General features: G+C 36.8%; 1 protein-coding gene and 1 long non-coding RNA gene across 3 annotated transcripts; both read left to right on the top strand.

Moving 5' to 3' along the window:
- The first annotated feature begins 630 nt into the window (after positions 1-630).
- LOC147286129 (uncharacterized) lies at positions 631-2,337 on the top strand. The gene is made up of 6 exons (XM_086239408.1): positions 631-687; positions 935-1,009; positions 1,107-1,181; positions 1,283-1,354; positions 1,942-2,009; positions 2,114-2,337. The coding sequence occupies exons 1-6, from the start codon at positions 631-633 to the stop codon at positions 2,130-2,132; spliced, it is 366 nt and encodes a 121-aa protein (XP_086095534.1). The 3' UTR covers positions 2,133-2,337.
- A 9,391-nt stretch (positions 2,338-11,728) lies between these two features.
- Positions 11,729-19,524, top strand: LOC147286130 (uncharacterized). 2 transcript variants are annotated; one of them, XR_015121990.1, is made up of 4 exons: positions 11,729-12,122; positions 12,214-12,308; positions 12,450-12,556; positions 19,429-19,524. It is a non-coding gene; the product is annotated as an uncharacterized LOC147286130 (long non-coding RNA). The 2 variants fall into 2 exon arrangements; XR_015121989.1 differs by lacking the exon at positions 19,429-19,524 and adding an exon at positions 13,787-14,155.
- The last annotated feature ends 786 nt before the right edge of the window (positions 19,525-20,310 follow it).

Genomic DNA, 20,310 nt, shown 5'->3' on the forward strand with positions numbered 1-20,310 from the left:
GTGGATGCTTTGATAGATTCTTGTAGTTATATTAATTTCATTTGAAGCTTTAGGATGTGAGATTGGTAAGTGTGCAGTGGCTGTTTAGTCACAAACATATATAATTGAGTTTAGATGTTTACATATGTCTCTGTGTGTTTGGTTTCCTAGTTTTCTACTTGGTTTTATTGCAAATGAATAGCTACTCTCTAATTTAGGGCCCATGGGTGGTTCTTCCGCAATTTAATGTCTAATTGTATGCTTGTCTAGTAATATAAGGCTTTTTGTCTAATTGTATGCTTGTTTAATAAGGCTTTCTTCTTCTTCTTCTTTTTTGTTTGTTTGTTTGTTTTTGTTTTTCTTATTTTTGGTTTTCCAGAATTTTTAATGTCCCATTTCCTGAAAAAGGAGAGTAGATGTGATCCACAAGGATCACAACAATTTTTATTTTCATTGACCACTTTCAAATGGCACCTAGCAAACCGAACCATATCTCAGCACCCAACAAACCCATCCAACCAAACCTTCCATCTTCTCCTAGTTTTGGGGTGTGAGTCACCCTATAAACCCAAATCAAACATATGCCCACAAAAATGGACGTAGAAAACAGCCTATATACAACTCTTCCCTTTGCTCTCCCTGACTCAAACAATGGCAAATGCCCTACCGTCCCCATCTTATATATGTCTACCAATGCCATTTGCAATGGTTCAATAAACAATGGGTTTAATTTTTTTTTTCTTATGATCAATTATTTTTCCTGGCTGAAAGAACCATTTCAGAGAAATTAATATACATGTAGATAAGTCATTTTTCTTGCTTTCTTTTTGGTATTTCATCAGAATTTTTGATTTTCTCCACGACCCTTAATTCACTCTTTTCTCTTTGTTCTTTAATTTGTTTTTGACCTGAATTGTGGATGATTTTAGGATTATTCCTTGTTTTGAAATTGTAGATTCATGATACAGGAGCTAAGGGTAACAATGTAGGTCCTAATGATGTGGTACATGCTTCTACAAATAAGGCTCAGGTAAAAACATATATGTCTATTTAAAACATGTGTCATTGCCCTGGATTACTGAACTCTTGTTTTATTACCTCTTTTTCATTTATTGGATATTTGTTAGTCATCTCAACGAGGTAGTACAAATATTCAAAGAGCTAAGAATGATGGAGGGCAAGTTTCTAAACCTACTCAGCAGGTAATGTAGTCTGATTCACTACTTGTTCACTAGATGATTTGTTTGTGGATGATTTATCATATTTTAATTGAGTGCACACTAATTATATTTTTTTTTCTTAGTTACAACATGATATAGCAGGTTTAAAAGGCAGTAATAGTGGTTCGAAACAAGCTTCTAAAGATAGTGTCCAGGTACATTTTTTTAATTAGTTGCATGTTTTAATAGCTATATATGATTGAAAACTCCTAGTTTCTGATATGCATGTAGTGAATGAAGTAAGAATTGTCCAGTGACTGGATGTAAATAGTTGGATTCAGATGTTTGAGAGACTAAAAAATATAAATGTCAAACATCACGGGGTTGTTGGGAAGTAAAGACTTGGGCAGGAGTTGCTGTGAGTATATATCATATAATAATTAGTTGGCAGCTGAAGAATAGCATTATAAAAAAATTAGGAAGTAGTTGATGGGGAAGCATTGAGAGTTGTGCAACTTACTCCTTAAATTGTGAAAGTACCAACCATGCAGTCTGTGATTTATGAAGAGCACATAATCTTATTGTCCAAAGTCACAGGTAGAGAGAGAATGAGCGATGGAAGAAGTTCATGTTGAAATATTAACATTCTGGTTGTTTCAGACTTTAGAGTAATGGCAATTTTTTGTCTACTGTGGAGGACTATCTTGTCTGCTGTGACCTGTCCACCAAAGACAGTCCTACTTTTTATTTCTTGGAAGCTTTAAGTCTGTACTTTTAATTTTTTTTCTTTCAAATTTTGTAGTCACAACGATGTGAAACTAGTCTGCAAATAGGAATGATGGAAGAAAAACTTGTAAAGCTACTTCCCAGGTAATTCCACAGTAGGGTAATTTAATGGTACTTAAGTATATATGGTTTTATACCTCAATTATATTGTTCATATATTGAGATTTTTTTTTCTTGTTGGTATGTAGCTGCAACCTCATGCTTTAAGAGGGCCTAAATGCAAGCTACTACATTGGTTAGGGACTGGAAAAGTTGTTGCAGAAGGAGACATAGAATCTACAAATCCTGAAGCTATGGTTCATCATATGGTGCTTGGTCCTGATTGTTGGAAAGTTTGGGTAAGGAAAGTGAAAGTGGAGGGTGTCTCTTTATACCGTGCTACGAGTGAATTTCATATTCTTGAAGATGCTATAGCGAGTACGATTGCGTGGCCATCAAAATACATTAGTGTTGAAGAACCTAAGTTATTAGTTAGACTATATTTTGATGTTAGTCAACCACTTGGCTTTTATATTATCCTAAGACTTATTTGGTTTATGTCAAGACATATATATGAGACTAGTTTAATTAATTGGTAGCTTTAATTGTAATGACTTATAATATTGATTATGATATTATCATTTCTTATGTTATAATATGTAATTTTGATTCAATATTTATATATTTATTTTTCCTTTATATAGTCAATTTTGACAAATAAAATTCCTAAAATATTATTTAATATATTTTATTTTTTTTAATGCTTATTTGACTTTCTTCACGGGCACTGACCGTAGTTGATAAGGTAATTTACAATGGGCATTGGTAATCTACAACGTGTAGTGTCCGTGGTCGTATGTGATAATCTACCACGTGTAATGTCTGTGATCGTATATGATAATCTACCACGTGTAGTATCTGTGGTCATATATAAGAATTTACCACGTGCATTGTCTATGGTCAATATTATATTCAACCACGGACATTGCCTGTGGTAGATGACCGTGCTAATCTACCACATCCCAATACATAACGGGTGGCCCGTCCATGGTTAATTTAAATCCACCACAGACATTGCCCGTGGTAGATGAGCTGTTTTTTAGTAGTGAACCCTAAAACCTCTTGGGTATTCTGTTTGGTCCACAAAGTCAGGGAAAGGTCTTCGGTATACATGTCGGATTTTTCTCCTAGCTAAAGGTCCATACATGTCTTGGATGATCATCTTAATCATATTCCTATCAATTTCCACCGGGGCTTGGCCGAGTCCGACCTGAATGCCCCCAGCAAAGTTGTTGACCGCTTGATGGTTGCCCCCTTGGTTTTGGGCCCGGCCATTATTCTGGCCGTTACCATTGCCCCCCAAACCTAAATGAGCTCGCGGTTGATTTGCCAAAAGTGCCTGTCTATATGGTTCAAGGATTTGCACTTGATTTGCCACGGGTGGATTATGACCCTGACCCCCTTGAAGAGCTTGGACAATATGTTGTTAGATTTGGGTACCCAAACTAGCAATGTTGTTGGCCATCACATTGTTAGTCATTTCAATCCGGTCTAACGTGGTGTTCACCTGGATAGCCATGATTTGTAGATGATTTTGGGTGACCCAACTTTCCTCCCTCACCAAGTTAATGAGTTGTTGGACATCCTCTATAGTAGCTGGATTCGGCTGGAGTCGATGATCGATTTTCTCCGGTACATCTTCAATTGTAGCTTCACCAAATAATCCATCCTGATTATTTTGGTCCACAAAGGTCGGAACGTGATTGTTCTCGCTTTGTTGGCCAACTTGAGGCCTCTTTCTAGAATCGAGGTTGAGATAATTGCTTGGATTCATAGCACTGGTCGCCTTGCCAGCGGGTTGGTTGTTTGGGTTGGTTTGATTCTTTGTCATTGGATCACGATAAGGAACCGGGTTACGGTAAGGATTCTCCTGATCACGATTTGGAAACGCACGAGTATTAGCAACCATGCAACATTAGCAAAGACAACAAATAATATCTCACCGGGCGTGCCAAAAATATGTTCACCAGTTTTTTAGCCAAGGTTGGCCAAAAGTGAGTTTTGGTCGTTTGGATGTGAGTGTGCGGGGTGTGCCACTATTGGGCATCAAACTAGGCCACACTAGAAATTGGGATGGTGATGTTGGGGTTTTGCGCCTAAATCTGAAATCCAATCTAAACGATTGTGTGGCCAAGTTATGAACCACTCTTGGCCTAGATTCTTTTCTAACCTTGGGGACAAAGCTTTAGTCGGAATCAGAGTCCGAGTGGCGTCTCGGAATCAGAGTCCGAGTGGCGTCTCGGCCTCCTTAGAACAGTGTTGTTGAAGTTGTGAATGCAATGATGAAATTGGCCAAAAAGATAAAAGAAACTATGGACGATAAAATTATAATGAAACTCAACGCTATTATTGTCAACTAAATCAACTTCAATATTAAAAAGAACAATGAACAAAATAAACATTTATGTGTTGAGCAAAGAACTTGAACAATAATTAAAATAAAAACGATCCAATTGCATGAAACTAAAGTGCATAAAATAAATCGATACCACAATCCTTGTGAAGACAATGGCAGAGCTACAAACCTAATGATCTTGAGACTAAAGTTATGAGAAACCTAAAAGCACCTCGAACGGTAGAAACTAAAAAGAAATTGAAAGCAAAAGAACTTTGAGAGATTCTTGAGATTTGAGAATTTGGGTGTATTGGATGCTGAATGTCCTTTCTCTTCTCTCGAATGCATCTATTTATAAGGGTGCTAGGATACAATCCTAGATAATGGGTCATTTCTTGGCCTGAAATCATCTTCCTTCTCCTAGTAGGACTCGAACTTCTGAGATTTCTTCTTGGCGGCCAAGTTTTGTCATTGATGAAGATTGAAATTCTTTCCATAGTAGGAGTCCTTGCTTGATCGTATTGAGTCCTTGTTCATCTAGGTGACTTGTCTGCAAAACTTTCTGAATTCTTTCAAAAGTTGGACTCTAAGGGGATCTTTGATCAAATCTCATCATTAATGAGGATACAAATCCTTTCCAAAGTCGAACTCATTGCGTGATTCGGCTTCCTAGGGATTTTGGACTCATTTTTCGGAGTTGGTTATGTGAATGGGCTGCGGAAATCTCTACCGACCCCTTTATTGAGACGGGTTCATCTATTTTATAGTCCTATTACTGGCCTTAAAAACTTTTTTTAGGTCGTGGGCCATATTGTCTAGTAGTCTTAAAAAATTATTGGTCCTTAAACCACAATTTAAAAAGGAGTGGGTTAAAACACCCATTGGCCCCAAAGTGAGTTGGCCACCAAACAAGGGTATACGGGCCAGGAAAATTTCTTTGGCCACTACTCAGAAATGGCCAACAATGAAGAAATGGCCAACATAAAAAATGGCCAACATGAGAAATGACCAATATGAGAAATGACCAACATGAGAAATTGCCAACATAAAAAATGGCCAATATGAGAAATGACCAATAATAACCAAGTGCCATTTTTGGGTACAAACAGTATGACATTGCAACAAATTGAAAATATGAGGTATGACATTGCAAGATTTTAAACATGAAGTAATAAATTGAAATTTGAAGTAAACTTGAAGTACTGAACTGAAATTAACTCAAAATTTATATTAAACCCGTTTTTTTCTTACCCAACTTATTTTCAATCTAGTGGTATTCCTTTTATTTAATAATGGGAGAGATTCTCAGTTTGATTGCCCTTTCCCAATGTTGGTACCCTTCTCAAATTTTGCCACGTGCCCCACTTTTCAAAATCCTAATATGCCACATGGCTTGACAAGTCAACAAAAAGTGAAAGCGACATTTTCACTACGGCCGAGAAACACGCCTCTCAACCGAAGGGCGTATATCAAGACTAGAGCCACAAGCGGATACAAAAATAAAGGATTTTCAGCTGAGATAAAAGTCATGCTTTTGGCCTAAATTTCCTTAATGGATAAGATTTGGCAAAAGAACCTTCAAGGACAATGATGAGGATAGTGACGGCTCTGCCAACGCCCCAGGACTTACATCAGCAAGTTGAGGTCACCTTTTAGCATCACATACATGGGCTATACACGTGTCCCTTAGGAAATTAGAAAAAGGAAAACCCTAGTACTATATAAGGACAGTTATGGCTCAAGGACAAGGGACGACTACCCAGATAAAAAACCCTAGCACTTTATTTTCAGATTAAGATCTTCATCTTTACATTTTTTTTAAGCACTGTTGCCTTTACTTTTCACTGTTCTTCATTGTTTCTTTCTTTTTCTGAGTTTGTCTTTTCTCCTATTATCCATCAGGTAATCACTTTGTACCTCAAATAATAGATTGTTTAGTTTTATTTATTGTATTTTCATTTTGTTGTTATCCATTTGCCTTGGTTTTCACCCATTTTTAATATTAAAAGAGTTGTTCATTCCTTTCGCGTGTTTATTTTATGTTTGTTTCATTGTTACCATCAAAAGTCCTTTTATGTTTGTTTAAGATTGTAGTTGTTGGGCCCAGATCCCCATAATTTCCATTCTGAAAGTCCATTTTTTTGCTTATTTATTGCTTGTTTGCTTCTATTCCTAATATTTATTTCTTCTAAATGCTAGATCTCTATAGTTATTGCATTTTAGTATTTAGTTTAATTATTGTCTTTTCTCATTTTAGATCAAGCTTCTTATTGTCTTTAGTTAGTTTTCTTTTTCACCTATGTATGGTCAAGGATGAGATTTGCAGTCAAGACTACTGTTGTTTGTGTTGGAAATTAATCATATAAACACAGCGGAAATAAAAATTCATATGATCATATATGCTTCATATTGAAATATAATGCAATAAAACATGATTTATTTAAAGAGTATTCATACTTTGTTTTCTTGATTGGAAGCCCATCAAAGTGAGAATCCACAAGCTCTCTATCATTTTGTTCTTCAAGTCACACAAAGATGTATGACATCTAATTAGTCCACGCTAGGAGGAGATGGTATGCCTACTTGTGATTGTGTTTTGGTGATTGAATGCTTGACTGTGCATTGTGTTTGAAATGCTTAAAAATGTATTTTTAATTAATCACTAAGTTGCTACATAAACAACCTAGTCAGCCTTTAGCCTATAGCCTCTATTTCATTTTGATATAGCTATTTACTTTGAGAAAGAAAACCAACATGACATGGCATGTTGATGACTCCAATTTGCCTCATCATCTTGGGAAAGAAACCTAAAATTATTGATCAATTTAAATTGATTAGGCGTGTGCAGTTTTCCTTACTGAATAACATACTTTGTGTTTTGTATTTTAAAACCAAATCAACATGTGTAAGCATGTTGATGACTTCAACTTGCTACAAAAAGGAAATATAACTTGATTTAGTGTTGCTCACACCTAGGATGTACTTAGGTTGAATTAAGTGTAACTTGCAGCCCTCTATGTGCATGAGTCCAAGACTAACAACTAGGTTATATATATTGCCTCTAGATGAATAATTGACATCTTGCATAATTGAAGTTAGTCTTTGAAACAAATTAGTATAATTTGGGAACCTAATTTCATTTCTTTGCTTTAGTCTTACATGTCTTTAGGAATGTAAACCAAATAACCTATAAGCCAGGAATCGAAACTGAAAAAGATGTAGATGTTTTCCTTTCTTTGTTTTGATGAAATACAAGTCTTTACATTTGATTTATTGTTAATGTAAGTTGCTAGTATGACCAGTGGTATATATTTGCTCTGCACTTGTTTAGAGATGACTCGGCAATGTATAACCAGCATTATTAGCTCTGCATGCACGTATGACCAGTTTTTCCCCGGGTACTAGTGTGGCGTGAGGTTTTAGTTTGTGGAGTATTTTGATAAATGAATTTTACATCATTAAATATTTTAAATGACAGTTCAGTAGAGCATTGCGTTTTTATTTCATATATTTTAAAAGTTTAATAGCTTGAGAGTATTATTTATTTTTCAGAGTTTGATTTACAGTTTTGAGATGATTTTAAAATGGATTTGAGAAATGGTTTTAAAACTACGTCATCTTTAAAGAAATGAGTTCAAAGTAAACGAGCAGTTTTACAAATGGTTTTCAAGAGTTTGTTTTAAAGTTTATTTTTTTCCACTCACAGAGAGTATTCTAACCTTTTTTTTTTTTTTTTTTTACGTTTTCCCCCAAGTTTTAGAGATCGTTGAGGTCAGATTGCACCATGTCGAGGCATCAGTTTTTCCTACCATTTGTTCATCAACATTGTTGATTCAATATTATTGCCTTATTTGTTTTTATGTTTATTGAAGTTGTAAAAATATATTTAGTTATGCTCTGTTTAAATTTAGATACAAATTTTGGATTGCAGTGGAGATTTGCAGGCCTAACACCCGGTTGGTGTTGGACTCCACAAGATCACTCAGAGTTCCAGCGTGGAAATCTGGGGATGGTCCTGTCAACTTGGTATCAGAGCATTAAGTTTTAAGTTTCCATTAGACTCCACACCTTGTATGCATCCTTCAGTGTACAGAAAGGTTTTCCTCTGCTAATATGAATATGTCTCCTCGACGTGGCCAACCTCAAAGAAATAAGTGAGTTTTTGGGGATATGGTTTATTTTATTTACGTTAAGTGTAACACCCCGAACTTTGGGCCCATAAACACACTGGAACACCAAACATTTAAACATGTTTTCTCTTTCTTTTGAGTCATGCACATAAACATAAATAAATATATTTCTTTCAAATAAAACATTTATGTAAAACCTCTGTATAAAAATATTTAAATAAATCAAGTAGGTCTCATTGCCTCGTCTTCTCCCCACCGCCTCCTTAGCCTACTTAACCTGCTAAACATCAACCACACTGCACCATATCCATGATACACCGGGTCATTCAAACAAACAACCCGGTAAGCTCACTAGAGCTCGTATGAGTGAAAAGACTTAATTAACTAACCTCAATAATTTCCTCAATTTTCATATTCAATAAAATAATCCATAATAACATCAAAGCATAAATAATAAATATTCAATCACATAATATTTAATTCACCAATGATCCAAGCATCAAGATAATCAAAATTTCTCGTATCCACATCAAATCCCACTGGTAATAATAATAATCATTATGGCCAATCAATTGTCTAATCGTCAATTATTAACCTCAACCTTAATCATTCACATCCTAATTAATAATCTCAATGTATAATCACCATCATTGTCCATCCTCAAGATTCAAGCCTAAACTTTACCAAGTCCTAGCAAACAATGAAATACAAGCACACAATACAAACAAACATCTATCTAATTTCAATCACATCGCTCTTTGAAATCCCCCAATTTTAAAACCATTTCTCAAATCCATTTTTTAAATCATCTCAAAACTGTAAATCGACCTCTGAAGAACAAATAATACTCTCAAGCTGTAAAACTATTAAAAAGTCTGAAATAAAACGCAATGCCTTACTGAAACTGTCATTTAAAATGTTTACTGATGAAAAATCATTTCTCAAAATACTACACAACTGCCACACTAGTACCCGGGGAATTGCTGGTCATACACTGAGATAATTAAGCTCGCCACATCCCGTGCATAGGCACGAGCAGGCAGATAAGCTCGTCACTTCCCATACAGAGCGAATCGATGCACGAGCAGGCAGGAATGCTCGCCACTTCTCGTGCAAAACGTATCTATACATGAGCAGGCAGGAATGCTCGCCACTTCTCGTGTAGAGCGAATCTATACACGAGTAGATAGGTAACTAGGCTCGCCACTTCCCGTGCAGAGCGAATCGATGCACGAGCAGGCAGGTATTCTCGCACAACCTCAATCATAACATTCTCGAAACTAACTCATAACTATCATTGTTTAACAATATATTAATGCCCCTTGTATTTCTTTTCAGATTCATCTCTACATATGCATCATCAACACTTGCTGTGAGAAAATTTATTCTTAAAACATTTATAAAACAAGGTTCACTCACTGTTTACCCGAACTATGCTGAATCCTTTCCGAAATTGATTCCTACTCACGACCCCTCACTTGTTTGCCACTCAAATCATACCAACACTTCCTCAATAGGTAACTTGATTATTCTGTAAAATAATTGCCTAATTATCATTCATTAATCCTCGATAATAAGCATTTCATCTCTAATTCAGCAATTATTCTCAGGGCAACTCATTCCCAAATAATTCTTAGCCTCCAATCCTCGTCAATTCATTCTTATGGTTCAAATCCTACACTTAGCATTCTCTAACATATAACAACAAACATACAAAACAAACAATTCACTAACGGTACTCTACATTACAATCCGATAAGTTCACTCACAGTATAACCACGTGAAAAAACCGAAATGCCCTTGGACGGCAACACGCTCGGATAACAAATCTGGCAGCATGACGGCATCGGGAATAAGATTTTCCAAGCCCGTGTACCTGTTAAGATCAGACAACCAAATAAAATCACAATTCAGAAACACAAACGACCGCTAAGCGACCGAAACGGGCGGCCGCCACCACACACGGTGGCTGCCCGACTTAGAACAGTATACAAAACACACAGAAGCTCACCCACGGGTTTCGGGTGACTGGCCAAAGGCCAAAAACCAATAATTAGAGTCATCGGCACGACTAAACACGGCGAAACCCGCAGTGGTCAACCTGCAAAATTTCTGCTCAAAATCAACCTAAGCAAATTACACAGGCACGAAGGAGACGTTGAGAGGATCAAATTTTAGACATGGGTCGACGGCCGAATCTTGCCGAAATCGGCGGTGGAAGCCGCCGGCCTTCACAGCGTCGATTCGTCGTCGAGGAGCGTCGGGTGGACGATCAGAGCACACTACCGTGCTCGGCTCGACGAGAGGAAGCTTCCTGGGCCGGAGCTGGGCCGTGAAGACACCGAAAACGGCAAGTCAACGCCGGAGCTTTAAACAGGCGAAAACTGGGTTGTCGGTTTGGGGAATTTTTGGGCTGAACAGAGACCAGGGGAAGAAGAAGGAGGGACGGCGAGCTTCGGGAGCTTTCGTCCTCCTCCATCCGTCGCCGGACGTGCGCCCACGCACTTGTGACAGAGCGGCGGTGCTAAACGGGCGAGAGAGAGAGAGAGAGAGAGAGAGAGAGAGAGAGAGAGAGTGAGTGAACCGGGGAGAGAGGAGAGAGAAACAGCTGAGGTGTTTTAAAAACTTAAAAACACAAAATTACCCGTAAAACTCAAACCGTAACTCCGATTTACGCTTGCTTCGTGTCTATGTACTCGTAGACTCGAGACCTATCCTACGTGCCCAAAGTCAAAGACGAAAGCCCACTAATTATAAAAGTCAACTTTGGGTCAAGCCCAATTTAAAAAATAATTAAAATTAAATTAAAACATTTTTAAATTCCAAATAAATTCTCAAAATCCTTAAAATAAATTCTCAAAATATTTAAAATAAATCTTTGAAAAATACGGAGTCTCACATTAAGTCTTTGCAATTAGTGGCACACCTATATTTTGTGAGACCCCGTATTTTTCAGATAATTATTTTCAATATTTTCAATATTTATTTTAAGGATTTTGGAATTTATTTGGAATTTAAAAAGGTTTTGGGTTAATTTTTAAATTTTGTGTTAAATTGGGCGTGACAAAAAGTTGACTTTTAAAACTAATGGACTTTCGTCTTTGACTTTGGGTCCGTTGGATTGGTCTCGAGTCCACGAGTTCGTAGACACGCAGCATCCGTCAATCGGAGTTATGGTTTAAAACATACGGACATGTGAAGTGAGTGGCACACTTGTAATTTTACGAAAGGGGGTTTTAAATACCAAAAAAAAAAAAAATCAAATTTCCTCTCTCTCTCTCCTCATTTCTGTCTCTCTCTCTCCCCGCACGTCTGTCTCTCTCTTGCCCCTCACCCTCGCCGTCCCTGCCACCGGCGCGTAGCGGCGCGTCCGGCGGCAGCTAGGCTGGGTGTTTAGCCCACAGTGCTCGCCTCCCTCCCCTCTCTCTCCCTGTGGACTTCGTCTCTCCGGCCGATCACCCACGACGAAGGGTCGACGTGGAACAGTCGAGCTTCTCCTCGCCGGTGATCTGCATTTTCCGGCCAAATTGCGGCGCCAGACCACCTGGGTTTTCTTCCCCAGGCCACGGCGAGTCTCCCAGTGGTTACCCCATGCTCCGATGACCTCAAACGGCGGCGGATCGAAGATTGTTGTCCGATCGTCTTCTCCGGCCAGTTTGGGCCATTTCCGGCGAGAATTGGTCGTCGACCCAGGTATCATTTTGGCTCCTCTCGACGTCACCTTCGTGTCTGTGTTCTTAGCTTGAGCCATTTGTGATTCGATTTCGATTCCCCTATTTTGCAGCCGCGGCCACTGTAGCTCCACCTTGTGTGGCGGCGATTTGGGTGGTCTTCTTCGTCGGTATGCCTCTTTGGAACCTCCAGAAACCATAATTCAAGGTTCGTTGTTGTTTTTGAACTATTTTGGGTGCTGTTCTAGGCTAGGCAGCCACCGTGTAGGGTGGCGGCCGCCCGTTTCAGTCGTTCAGTGGTGTAATTGTGAATTCTGTGTGTATTTATTTGGTTGTCTGGTCTTAACAGGTACACGGGCTCGGGAAATCGCATTCCCAATGCCGTCATGCTGCTGAATTTGTTATCCGAGTGTGTTGCCATCCAAGGGCTTTATAGTCTTTTCACGCAGTTAAACTGTGAGTGAATCTTATCTGCTTATATTGTTGAGTACCGTGGTTTAATTGTCTGTTTTATAGATTTGTTGCTTTACGTTAGAAAAGACTAGGTGTAGGATTTGAATTAGGAAAATGAATTGACAAGTATTTGAGGCGAAGGAATTAATTGGGAATTATAGAGTTACTTAGAGGAGAGTCACCAAATTAGAGAAGGATTGTTTATAGTCGAGGTTAATGATTGATGATTAGGCAGTTATTATATACAAAATGATCAAATTAATTATTGAGGAAATGTCGGTATGTTTCGAGTGACAGACAAGTGAGGGTTTATGAGCGGGAATCAATTTCGGAAGGATTCGGCATAGTTCGGAATAAATTGTGGGTGGAATGTTGTGAGTTGGAAATGCGAGTACTGATTTGACGAGCCTGCTCGTGCGGAGTGACCCCTCCGTACGAGATTGTGGCCAGGATACGAGCTTGCTCGTGCGAGTGACCCCTCCGTACGAGATTGTGGCCAGGATTTGAGTCTGCCCGTGCGTGGGATTGTGGACAGGACATTGTCTACAGTATGGGTACAAGTATGGTGTGAGTTTAAAGTACAAGCGTTTTGGTATATCAGTTATAAAGATAATTTCAGTTCAGATTGGTTATTTCTCTGCTTGGAAGTTTTATTGCTTTTTTTTCAGTATATCGAGGTTTATTTGAGATGATTTTCGAAAATGAATTTGTGAAAAGGTTTTAAAGCTGGGGGATTCCAAAGAGTGAGATTAGGGGGATTTCAAAGAGCGACATGAGTGAAATTAGTTAGTTTAACTGTTTTGCTGGATTTCTTGCGTGCATTTGTTTGCTAGGACTTGATTTGACTAGGACTTGGTATGTTTAGGCCTGAATCTTGGAGAATAGAAATGAGGATGATTATGCACTGAGGTTATTAAATTAAGATGGGAATGATTTGAGGTTGAGGTTAGTAGTTGACGATTAGGCAACTTGAATTGCAGAATGATTATTATTAGTATTGGAATTGATTTGATGTGAATTCGAGGAATTTTGTTTTATCTTGGTGCTTGGATGATTTGGTGATGAAATTATCATGTGATTGAATATTTATGGATATTATTATGGATTATTATTAAGCATGGAAGTTGAGGATTTTATTAAGGATAATTACTTTGTCATTTCACTCATACGAGCTCTAGTGAGCTTACCGGGTTATTTTTTTGAATGACCCGGTGTACCATGGATATGGTGCAGTGTGGTTAATGTTTGGCAGGAGCAGACTGAGGAAGCAATGAGAAGAAGTTGAGGCAGTGGGACCCACTTGTTTTGATTTAACTGATTTTATACAATGATTTTTACATACATGTTTTTGGGCTCACACTCTGATTTATCAAATGTATTTATTTAATATGTTAAGTGCATGGCTCATTCTTTGAAAAGAGGTTTAAAGGATAAAGTTTCAGTGTATTTTTGGGTCCGAGGATCGGGGCGTTACAATTTTTAGCTCGACTCTTACTCTCAGGGGTTGCAAGTAATTGATTCATAAGGAAGTGGGATTGTAGAAATGCCTTGATGTTTAAGTTTGGAAAGTGTTTTAATTAATCTTATCAAGATAGCATTGCTTAAAGTTTCAGTACGACATCTTGAACTCATTCCAAGCATTCAGGTTTGAGTCTTATGGATTAGAATATGGATACTTTGTCAATGATTATGAGTTTTATGGTTCGAATGTAATTATGAAGCTCTTTGATGACAACTAAGGAAATTGAGTAAGGAAACCTGACTTGAGATGAGAAACGATCAGAGAAACTAGAAGGTAATAGACATATGTAAGGCAATTAATAGATTCGAGTAATGGATTCAAGTAAGTGTTGAGAATAAAATATTGAAGAACATCACATGTGGATAGCATGCGAATAAATGAGTAATTTAGGCGTGAAATTAAATTATTGTGATACAAATATTCCATGTCTTAAGGTGAATAAGGATTTTGAAAGTTTGTATTAGGTGATTTATCTACCTAATTAACTTGATTAAAACCACTGTCAGTAATCGGACCCCAATTTTTGTTTTATATGATCACTCAGGGACTAATCAAGCAGACAAAACTATGACGACATAGTGGCTAAAATCTAAAGACACAAATTGACTTGTAAATCAAAAATAACTTTTGTAAATAACACAAATCAAACACACCAAAGGATTAAGTGATAACCTATGCACTCAAATGATCCATCAGTGTAGGTATCCCAGTGCTATCAACAACTAAAGTGGTGTGTGAGCAGATTTTCAAACTTTCATTTAGCATACAAAAGGTTAAGTTAACATGCTAAAGTGGAGTATGTGTGATCTTGTGATAGAATTTCCAGATTAATAATAAATAACATAATAGAAATAAACAACGAACAAGGCACAAGATTATTCACCCAGAAAAACCACTAACGGTTAAAAAACTGGGGGTCTTTTTCAGTTGACCAAACAATCCAATATCAAGGGTTTTAATACAAGCAATCACACAACAAGCTCAATCACTTTAGTCCTAATACTAAGTGGCAGCTTCTTACCATTGTGCATCCTTGTGCAAACACCTTGAAGCTAGCAATCAGTCATTCATGTCATTGGCAGTTCCTCCTTGAGCTCTTCAACTCACGGCACCGATTGCAATCAAGCAAGTGGATTCCAATGATAATGCTGTGAAATGATATGCAAATTTGGATTCTTTAAAAATCAGTCTTCTCAAGCAAAAGACATGAAAAGGCTAATGGAGAATCCTTAATCTAAAATCTAAATGATAGTGTTTATGAATATGTGAAAAGATTTAGAACAACACTTAAACCCATTCAGATTTTAGAGGAAAAACAAGTTAAGAAAATCATTTAGTTTTTGAAAATCAAAAGCATTTTTTTACTTGAAAGGATGAGCACACACCTACAAAAACGCCCAAGCTAGAACACATCAAGAATACCACACAGAAAAAGCTAGACCATTACACCCATATACCTCGTACAACACACACACGCATTCACCATGTCTGCCCGTGCCACGTGGAAGCCAATCAATGGTTGTCCGCAAGAGACAAATAAAAGGCATATTCCTTTTGTCCTATAAAGGTATCCTAGAGAGGTATCCTAGTACAGTTGAGGATAAAAATGTGGAGCTGTAAAATCAGTTATTTCTTTATTTTGCAAAATTCAAAAATGGGAAAGAAGATGAATAGTGCTGAGGTGTGTGAGTGAGTGGCGTGAAAATGATGAGAAGCAAGATTTGATCTGATTGATTCAGTGAAGGAACCAATTCATGTGCTGTGCACATGCATGTTTAGAAAAATAGAAAATGGGCTTTAAATGAAATGGGCTTTAAGAAACAAATCCTGAAATGGCCCACTGAAGTGACACAATCATTTAAGTGTTAATACTGTACGTAAAGAACATTGTCCTTATGATCAGTAAATGACTAGTCAAATAGACACAAAACTGTTTATTTCGTGAAATGTATGAAGTGCAGTATACCTCGGATAGTTTTGCATTGCAACTTCATTCTTGATTTCTTCAATACAATTGATCTTACCCTTAATTCTAGCCTAGAGCTTGTGAGTGAATAATTAAAAATAAATACAATGATTTTGACAAGGAAAAACCAATATATCAAATCCTAGAAACTAACAGATTTGATGGTTGGCATGGTAAGTTAGATTCTAAGAGTGGGATATGTGGTCGGGTGATAATAAGTGTTTTTTTTTTTTTTATTGTGACACTTGGAATTGGACACAAGAGTTGTTAATTATGTTAGATTGATGTAACGAAATAAGGATACTAGAATAAAGTAAAAGGATTAATAGAAATTGGTATTACTTTGGAAGTTCATTGATTTCAACTTAAGAGTTAGAATAGAGTGACATGAATTAAGGCTAGGAATTAAAAGGAGAAGTAAGGAACTAATATGTGTACGGGCGAATATGGATTCAAGAAAATGAGAAAAGGAAGCACATTGTACGTCAATTTCATAAGAAGTGGTGAATTGACTTAAGAGTGAACTTAAGGTTTGTGGTGATGTCACTAACTTTATACAGCTTGGATTTGATAATCACTCGATTTATTGGCAGGAAGAATTAGACCATTAAAAGACGTGATACTCACATTGAGGAGTTAGTTTTGAGCTATTGGGATGAGGACACATAATATCTTATATCCTTATGGTAAGGAAGTAGTTATAGTAATAATTTTTGAGGTTGTGAGTATAGGGTATTTAGAATACTATTGGACACATTTAGAGATCAGAGGGTCAATCAGAGTGGCGCAGTGGAAGCGTGATGAGACTTAGACAAATCACCCTGACACGTGATCAACAGAGGGGTTAGTGAGGAAATGAGACAACTTGGGCAAGAATTCGGATTTTCTTCGATTAAGACAAAGGGTTAATTATATGGGCTACAATTACTGATCACATAAGTTGAGAAGTTACAAGCTTAGCATTCAAATGCTTATACATCATTTATCTTTTACGTTATATACTTAATTTCAAGGACGAAATTTTGTAAGGCGAAAGGTTGTAACGACCCGACCCAAATTTCTTTGGAAATTTAAAAATTTTTATTGAACTTTGTTTATTTTAAGAGACTTTATAAGGAAAACAAAATTGGAAAGACCTCGGAAAATTTTTGCTAAACTACTTTGGAAATATTTTAAGAATTTATTCGGTGTATTCACTGAAATTGATTTAACGTTATTTCAAAACTTATCGATTAAAAGTGTTATGTTTTTAAATTGTTGTGACCCCGTATTTTTCAAAGATTTATTTTCAGTATTTTGGGAATTTATTTCAGAAATAAAAAGGTTTTGGACTAATTTTTAATTTTCGTTTTAAATTGGACTTGACCCAAAGTTGACTCTTTTTTTTCTCATATGCTTTCGTTTTTTACTTTGGGCTTGTTGGTTAAGTCTCGAGCCCACGAGAACGTAGACATGAAGCACACGTAAATCGGATTTACAGTTTGAGAGTTACAGGCATTTGTGTAATTTTGTGTTTAAGTTTAAAAAAAAAAAAAAACATTTCAGCCCTCTCTCTCCTCATTTTTCTCATTCTCTCTCCTCGATCTCTCTCCTCTCTCTCTCTCTCCGTTTTCTCTCTCTTCGGCGAGTATGGCGCCGTCTGGCGGCCAACGCTTGAGGTCTTAGACCTCAACTGCTCGCCTCCCTCCCCTCTCTCTCCCAGTGGTCTCCGTTTTTCCAGCTGATCACTCATGACAAGGAAACATTGCAGAACAAAGACGAGCCTCTTTGCTGGCGATCTCACTTCTTCGGCCATGACGCGACTACAAAGCACATGGGTTGTCTTCCCCTCGTCGCGGTGAGTCTTCTAGTGTGGTTCCCTCACGCTGATGACCACCGTACACGGTGGTGCGAAGACAAATAAGTCGTGCCTTCTCCGGCGACTCCAGTGGCTGTTTCCATCGACCCAGTCACGGCCACTATAGCTCCGCCTTATGTGGCAGCGATTTGGAGGATTTTCTTCGTTGTTATGCCCTTCGGAAACTCCAAAAGCTTTTTCCAAGGTACCTAGCTCGAGAATTCTATTTTCGATGCCGTTATGCTACCGGATTGGGAATCCGAGCGTGTTGCCGTCCAAGGGCATTTCGATCTTTTCACGTGGTTGCACGGTCGATAGAACTTCATCTCTCAGCTATTCTAGTGGCAAACAAGTGAGAGATCATGAGTAGGATTCAATTTTGGAAAAGATTCGGCATAGCTTGGTGTAAACTGTGAGTGGACTTTGTTTTATAAATGTTTTATGTAATTTATGATTATTTATTTAAAGAAAATTATTTACTTATTGCATGCTAACTTAATTGAGGGATTTAAACAAACTAGTGCACGTTTATTCATTTTGAAAAGAGGAAAATAAAAATGAATTACTATTTTTGTTTGGAAACTTAAATTTATGATTAATTATCTTGGTATTTTCGATTAATGATTTATGAGATGTTTTGGAAATCTGTTAAATTGCATAAGTTCGAAAATCATTTGTTAAATAAATATTTTGATATGAGTAAATGATGAGTTCAGGATTGCATTACATGGTTTTCATATGGATAGTTTCTGAAAATAATTTTTGGCATTATTTTGGAGAAGTTTTATCATTGAATTTCCGTCCTTTGGAAATGATTTAGATATAACAGCTTTCATGATTTGAAAATGATTCTTTAAGCGGACTTATGAAAGAGTTATATTTTAGCTTCGTATTTGAATGAGTATCTTTCCGAGTAGCGGATTTTTGAATAAGGAAAGCGGTTTCAAATTGTCACATTAGTAACCCCTGATAGGTATAGATTTGCTCTACACTCATCTAGAGATAACTCGACGGTGTATGACCAGCATTTGTTTTGCACTTGTCTAGTCGGCTGTGTATGACCAGCATTATACATTTGCTCTACACTTGCTTAGTCGGCGGTGTATGACCAGCAGTACATATTTGCTCTGCACTCGTTTAGAAATGATTCGGCAGTATATGACCAATATTATTAGCTCAGCGTGCACGTATGACCAGTTTTTCTTCGAGTACTAGTGTGGCGTGAGGTTTCAGTTTGTGGAGTATTTTGATAAATGAATTTTACATTAGTAAATATTTTAAATGAAAGTTCAGTAGAGCATTGTGTTTTTATTTTAGATATTTTAAAAGGTTTATAGCTTGAGAGTATTATTTGTGCTTCAGAGTTCAATTTACAGTTTTGAGATGATTTAAAAATGGATTTGAGAAATGGTTTTAAAACTGGAGGATCTTTAAAGAAATGAGTTTAAAGTAAACGAACAGTTTTACAAATGGTTTTCAAGGGTTTGTTTTAAAGTTTATTTTTGTCCACTCACAATTCTCACTTTTTTTTTTTTAACGTTTTCCCCCAGGTTTTAGAGATCGTTGAGGTCAAACCGCACCACGTCGAGGCATCAGTTTTCCCTGCGATTCGTTCGTCAACATTGTTGGCTCAATGTTATTGCCTTATTTGTTTTTATGTTAATTGAAGTTGTAAAAATCCATTTAGTTATGCTCTGTTTAAATTTAGATACAAATTTTGGATTGCAGTGGAGATTTGCGGGCCTAATACCTGGTTGGTGTTAGACTTCACAGGATCACTCCGAATTCCAACGTGAAAATCTGGGAACGGTCCTGTCAAAAGATCAATCATAAATGACAATCTGATGAATACCGAAATGATAGTACATGCACGATACCAAATGATTACCCTAATCTATACATAAACGACACCATAAACTTAAAGAAACAATAACCTAAAGATGAATAATAAATGACAATCTTTACAAGAAGTCATAATCCTTAGAATTGGATATAAAAAAATTACTAAACAAAGCATAATCCTTACAAGATTCTCTACTTGTGGAGGTTGAACAAAAATCCTTAATTCTCACTAATATCTCACTAAATAATTTCAAGAGTGTCTAAAAGTTTTTTATTTTAACTCTTTCCATTCTTCAAAATATATATATATATATGAAATTGTTAAGTTGTGTACATATACATATTTTAAATACTCATATAATTAGTATGAATGCTATGACACATCATTTGAATGACATTACACCCAAAGTATATTCATAAGAATTTTTTGAATTCATACAGATATTTACAATTAGAGTTTATTTATTTTGAGCAAGTTAAAAAATTATTGTTGGAATACTATGCTTTACACATATGTTGCACTAATCATCATGATCGATCATCATCAATTGTCTTTGATTCTTTGTGTAATACCTAGTTCTTAAATATTA

The sequence above is a fragment of the Dryas octopetala genome, chromosome 4 (genome assembly GCF_963921425.1).
Source record: "Dryas octopetala chromosome 4, drDryOcto1.1, whole genome shotgun sequence".
Taxonomy (NCBI): Eukaryota; Viridiplantae; Streptophyta; class Magnoliopsida; order Rosales; family Rosaceae; genus Dryas; species Dryas octopetala.

What these genes read in the sequence shown, in the direction of transcription:
- LOC147286129 (XM_086239408.1), top strand. Translation starts at nt 631, where the DNA reads ATGGCAAATGCCCTACCGTCCCCATCTTATATATGTCTACCAATGCCA. An exon ending in TACCAATGCCATTTGCAATG is followed by an intron (nt 688 to 934) that starts GTTCAATAAACA and finishes TTGAAATTGTAG; the next exon opens with ATTCATGATACAGGAGCTAA. An exon ending in CTTCTAAAGATAGTGTCCAG is followed by an intron (nt 1,355 to 1,941) that starts GTACATTTTTTT and finishes CAAATTTTGTAG; the next exon opens with TCACAACGATGTGAAACTAG.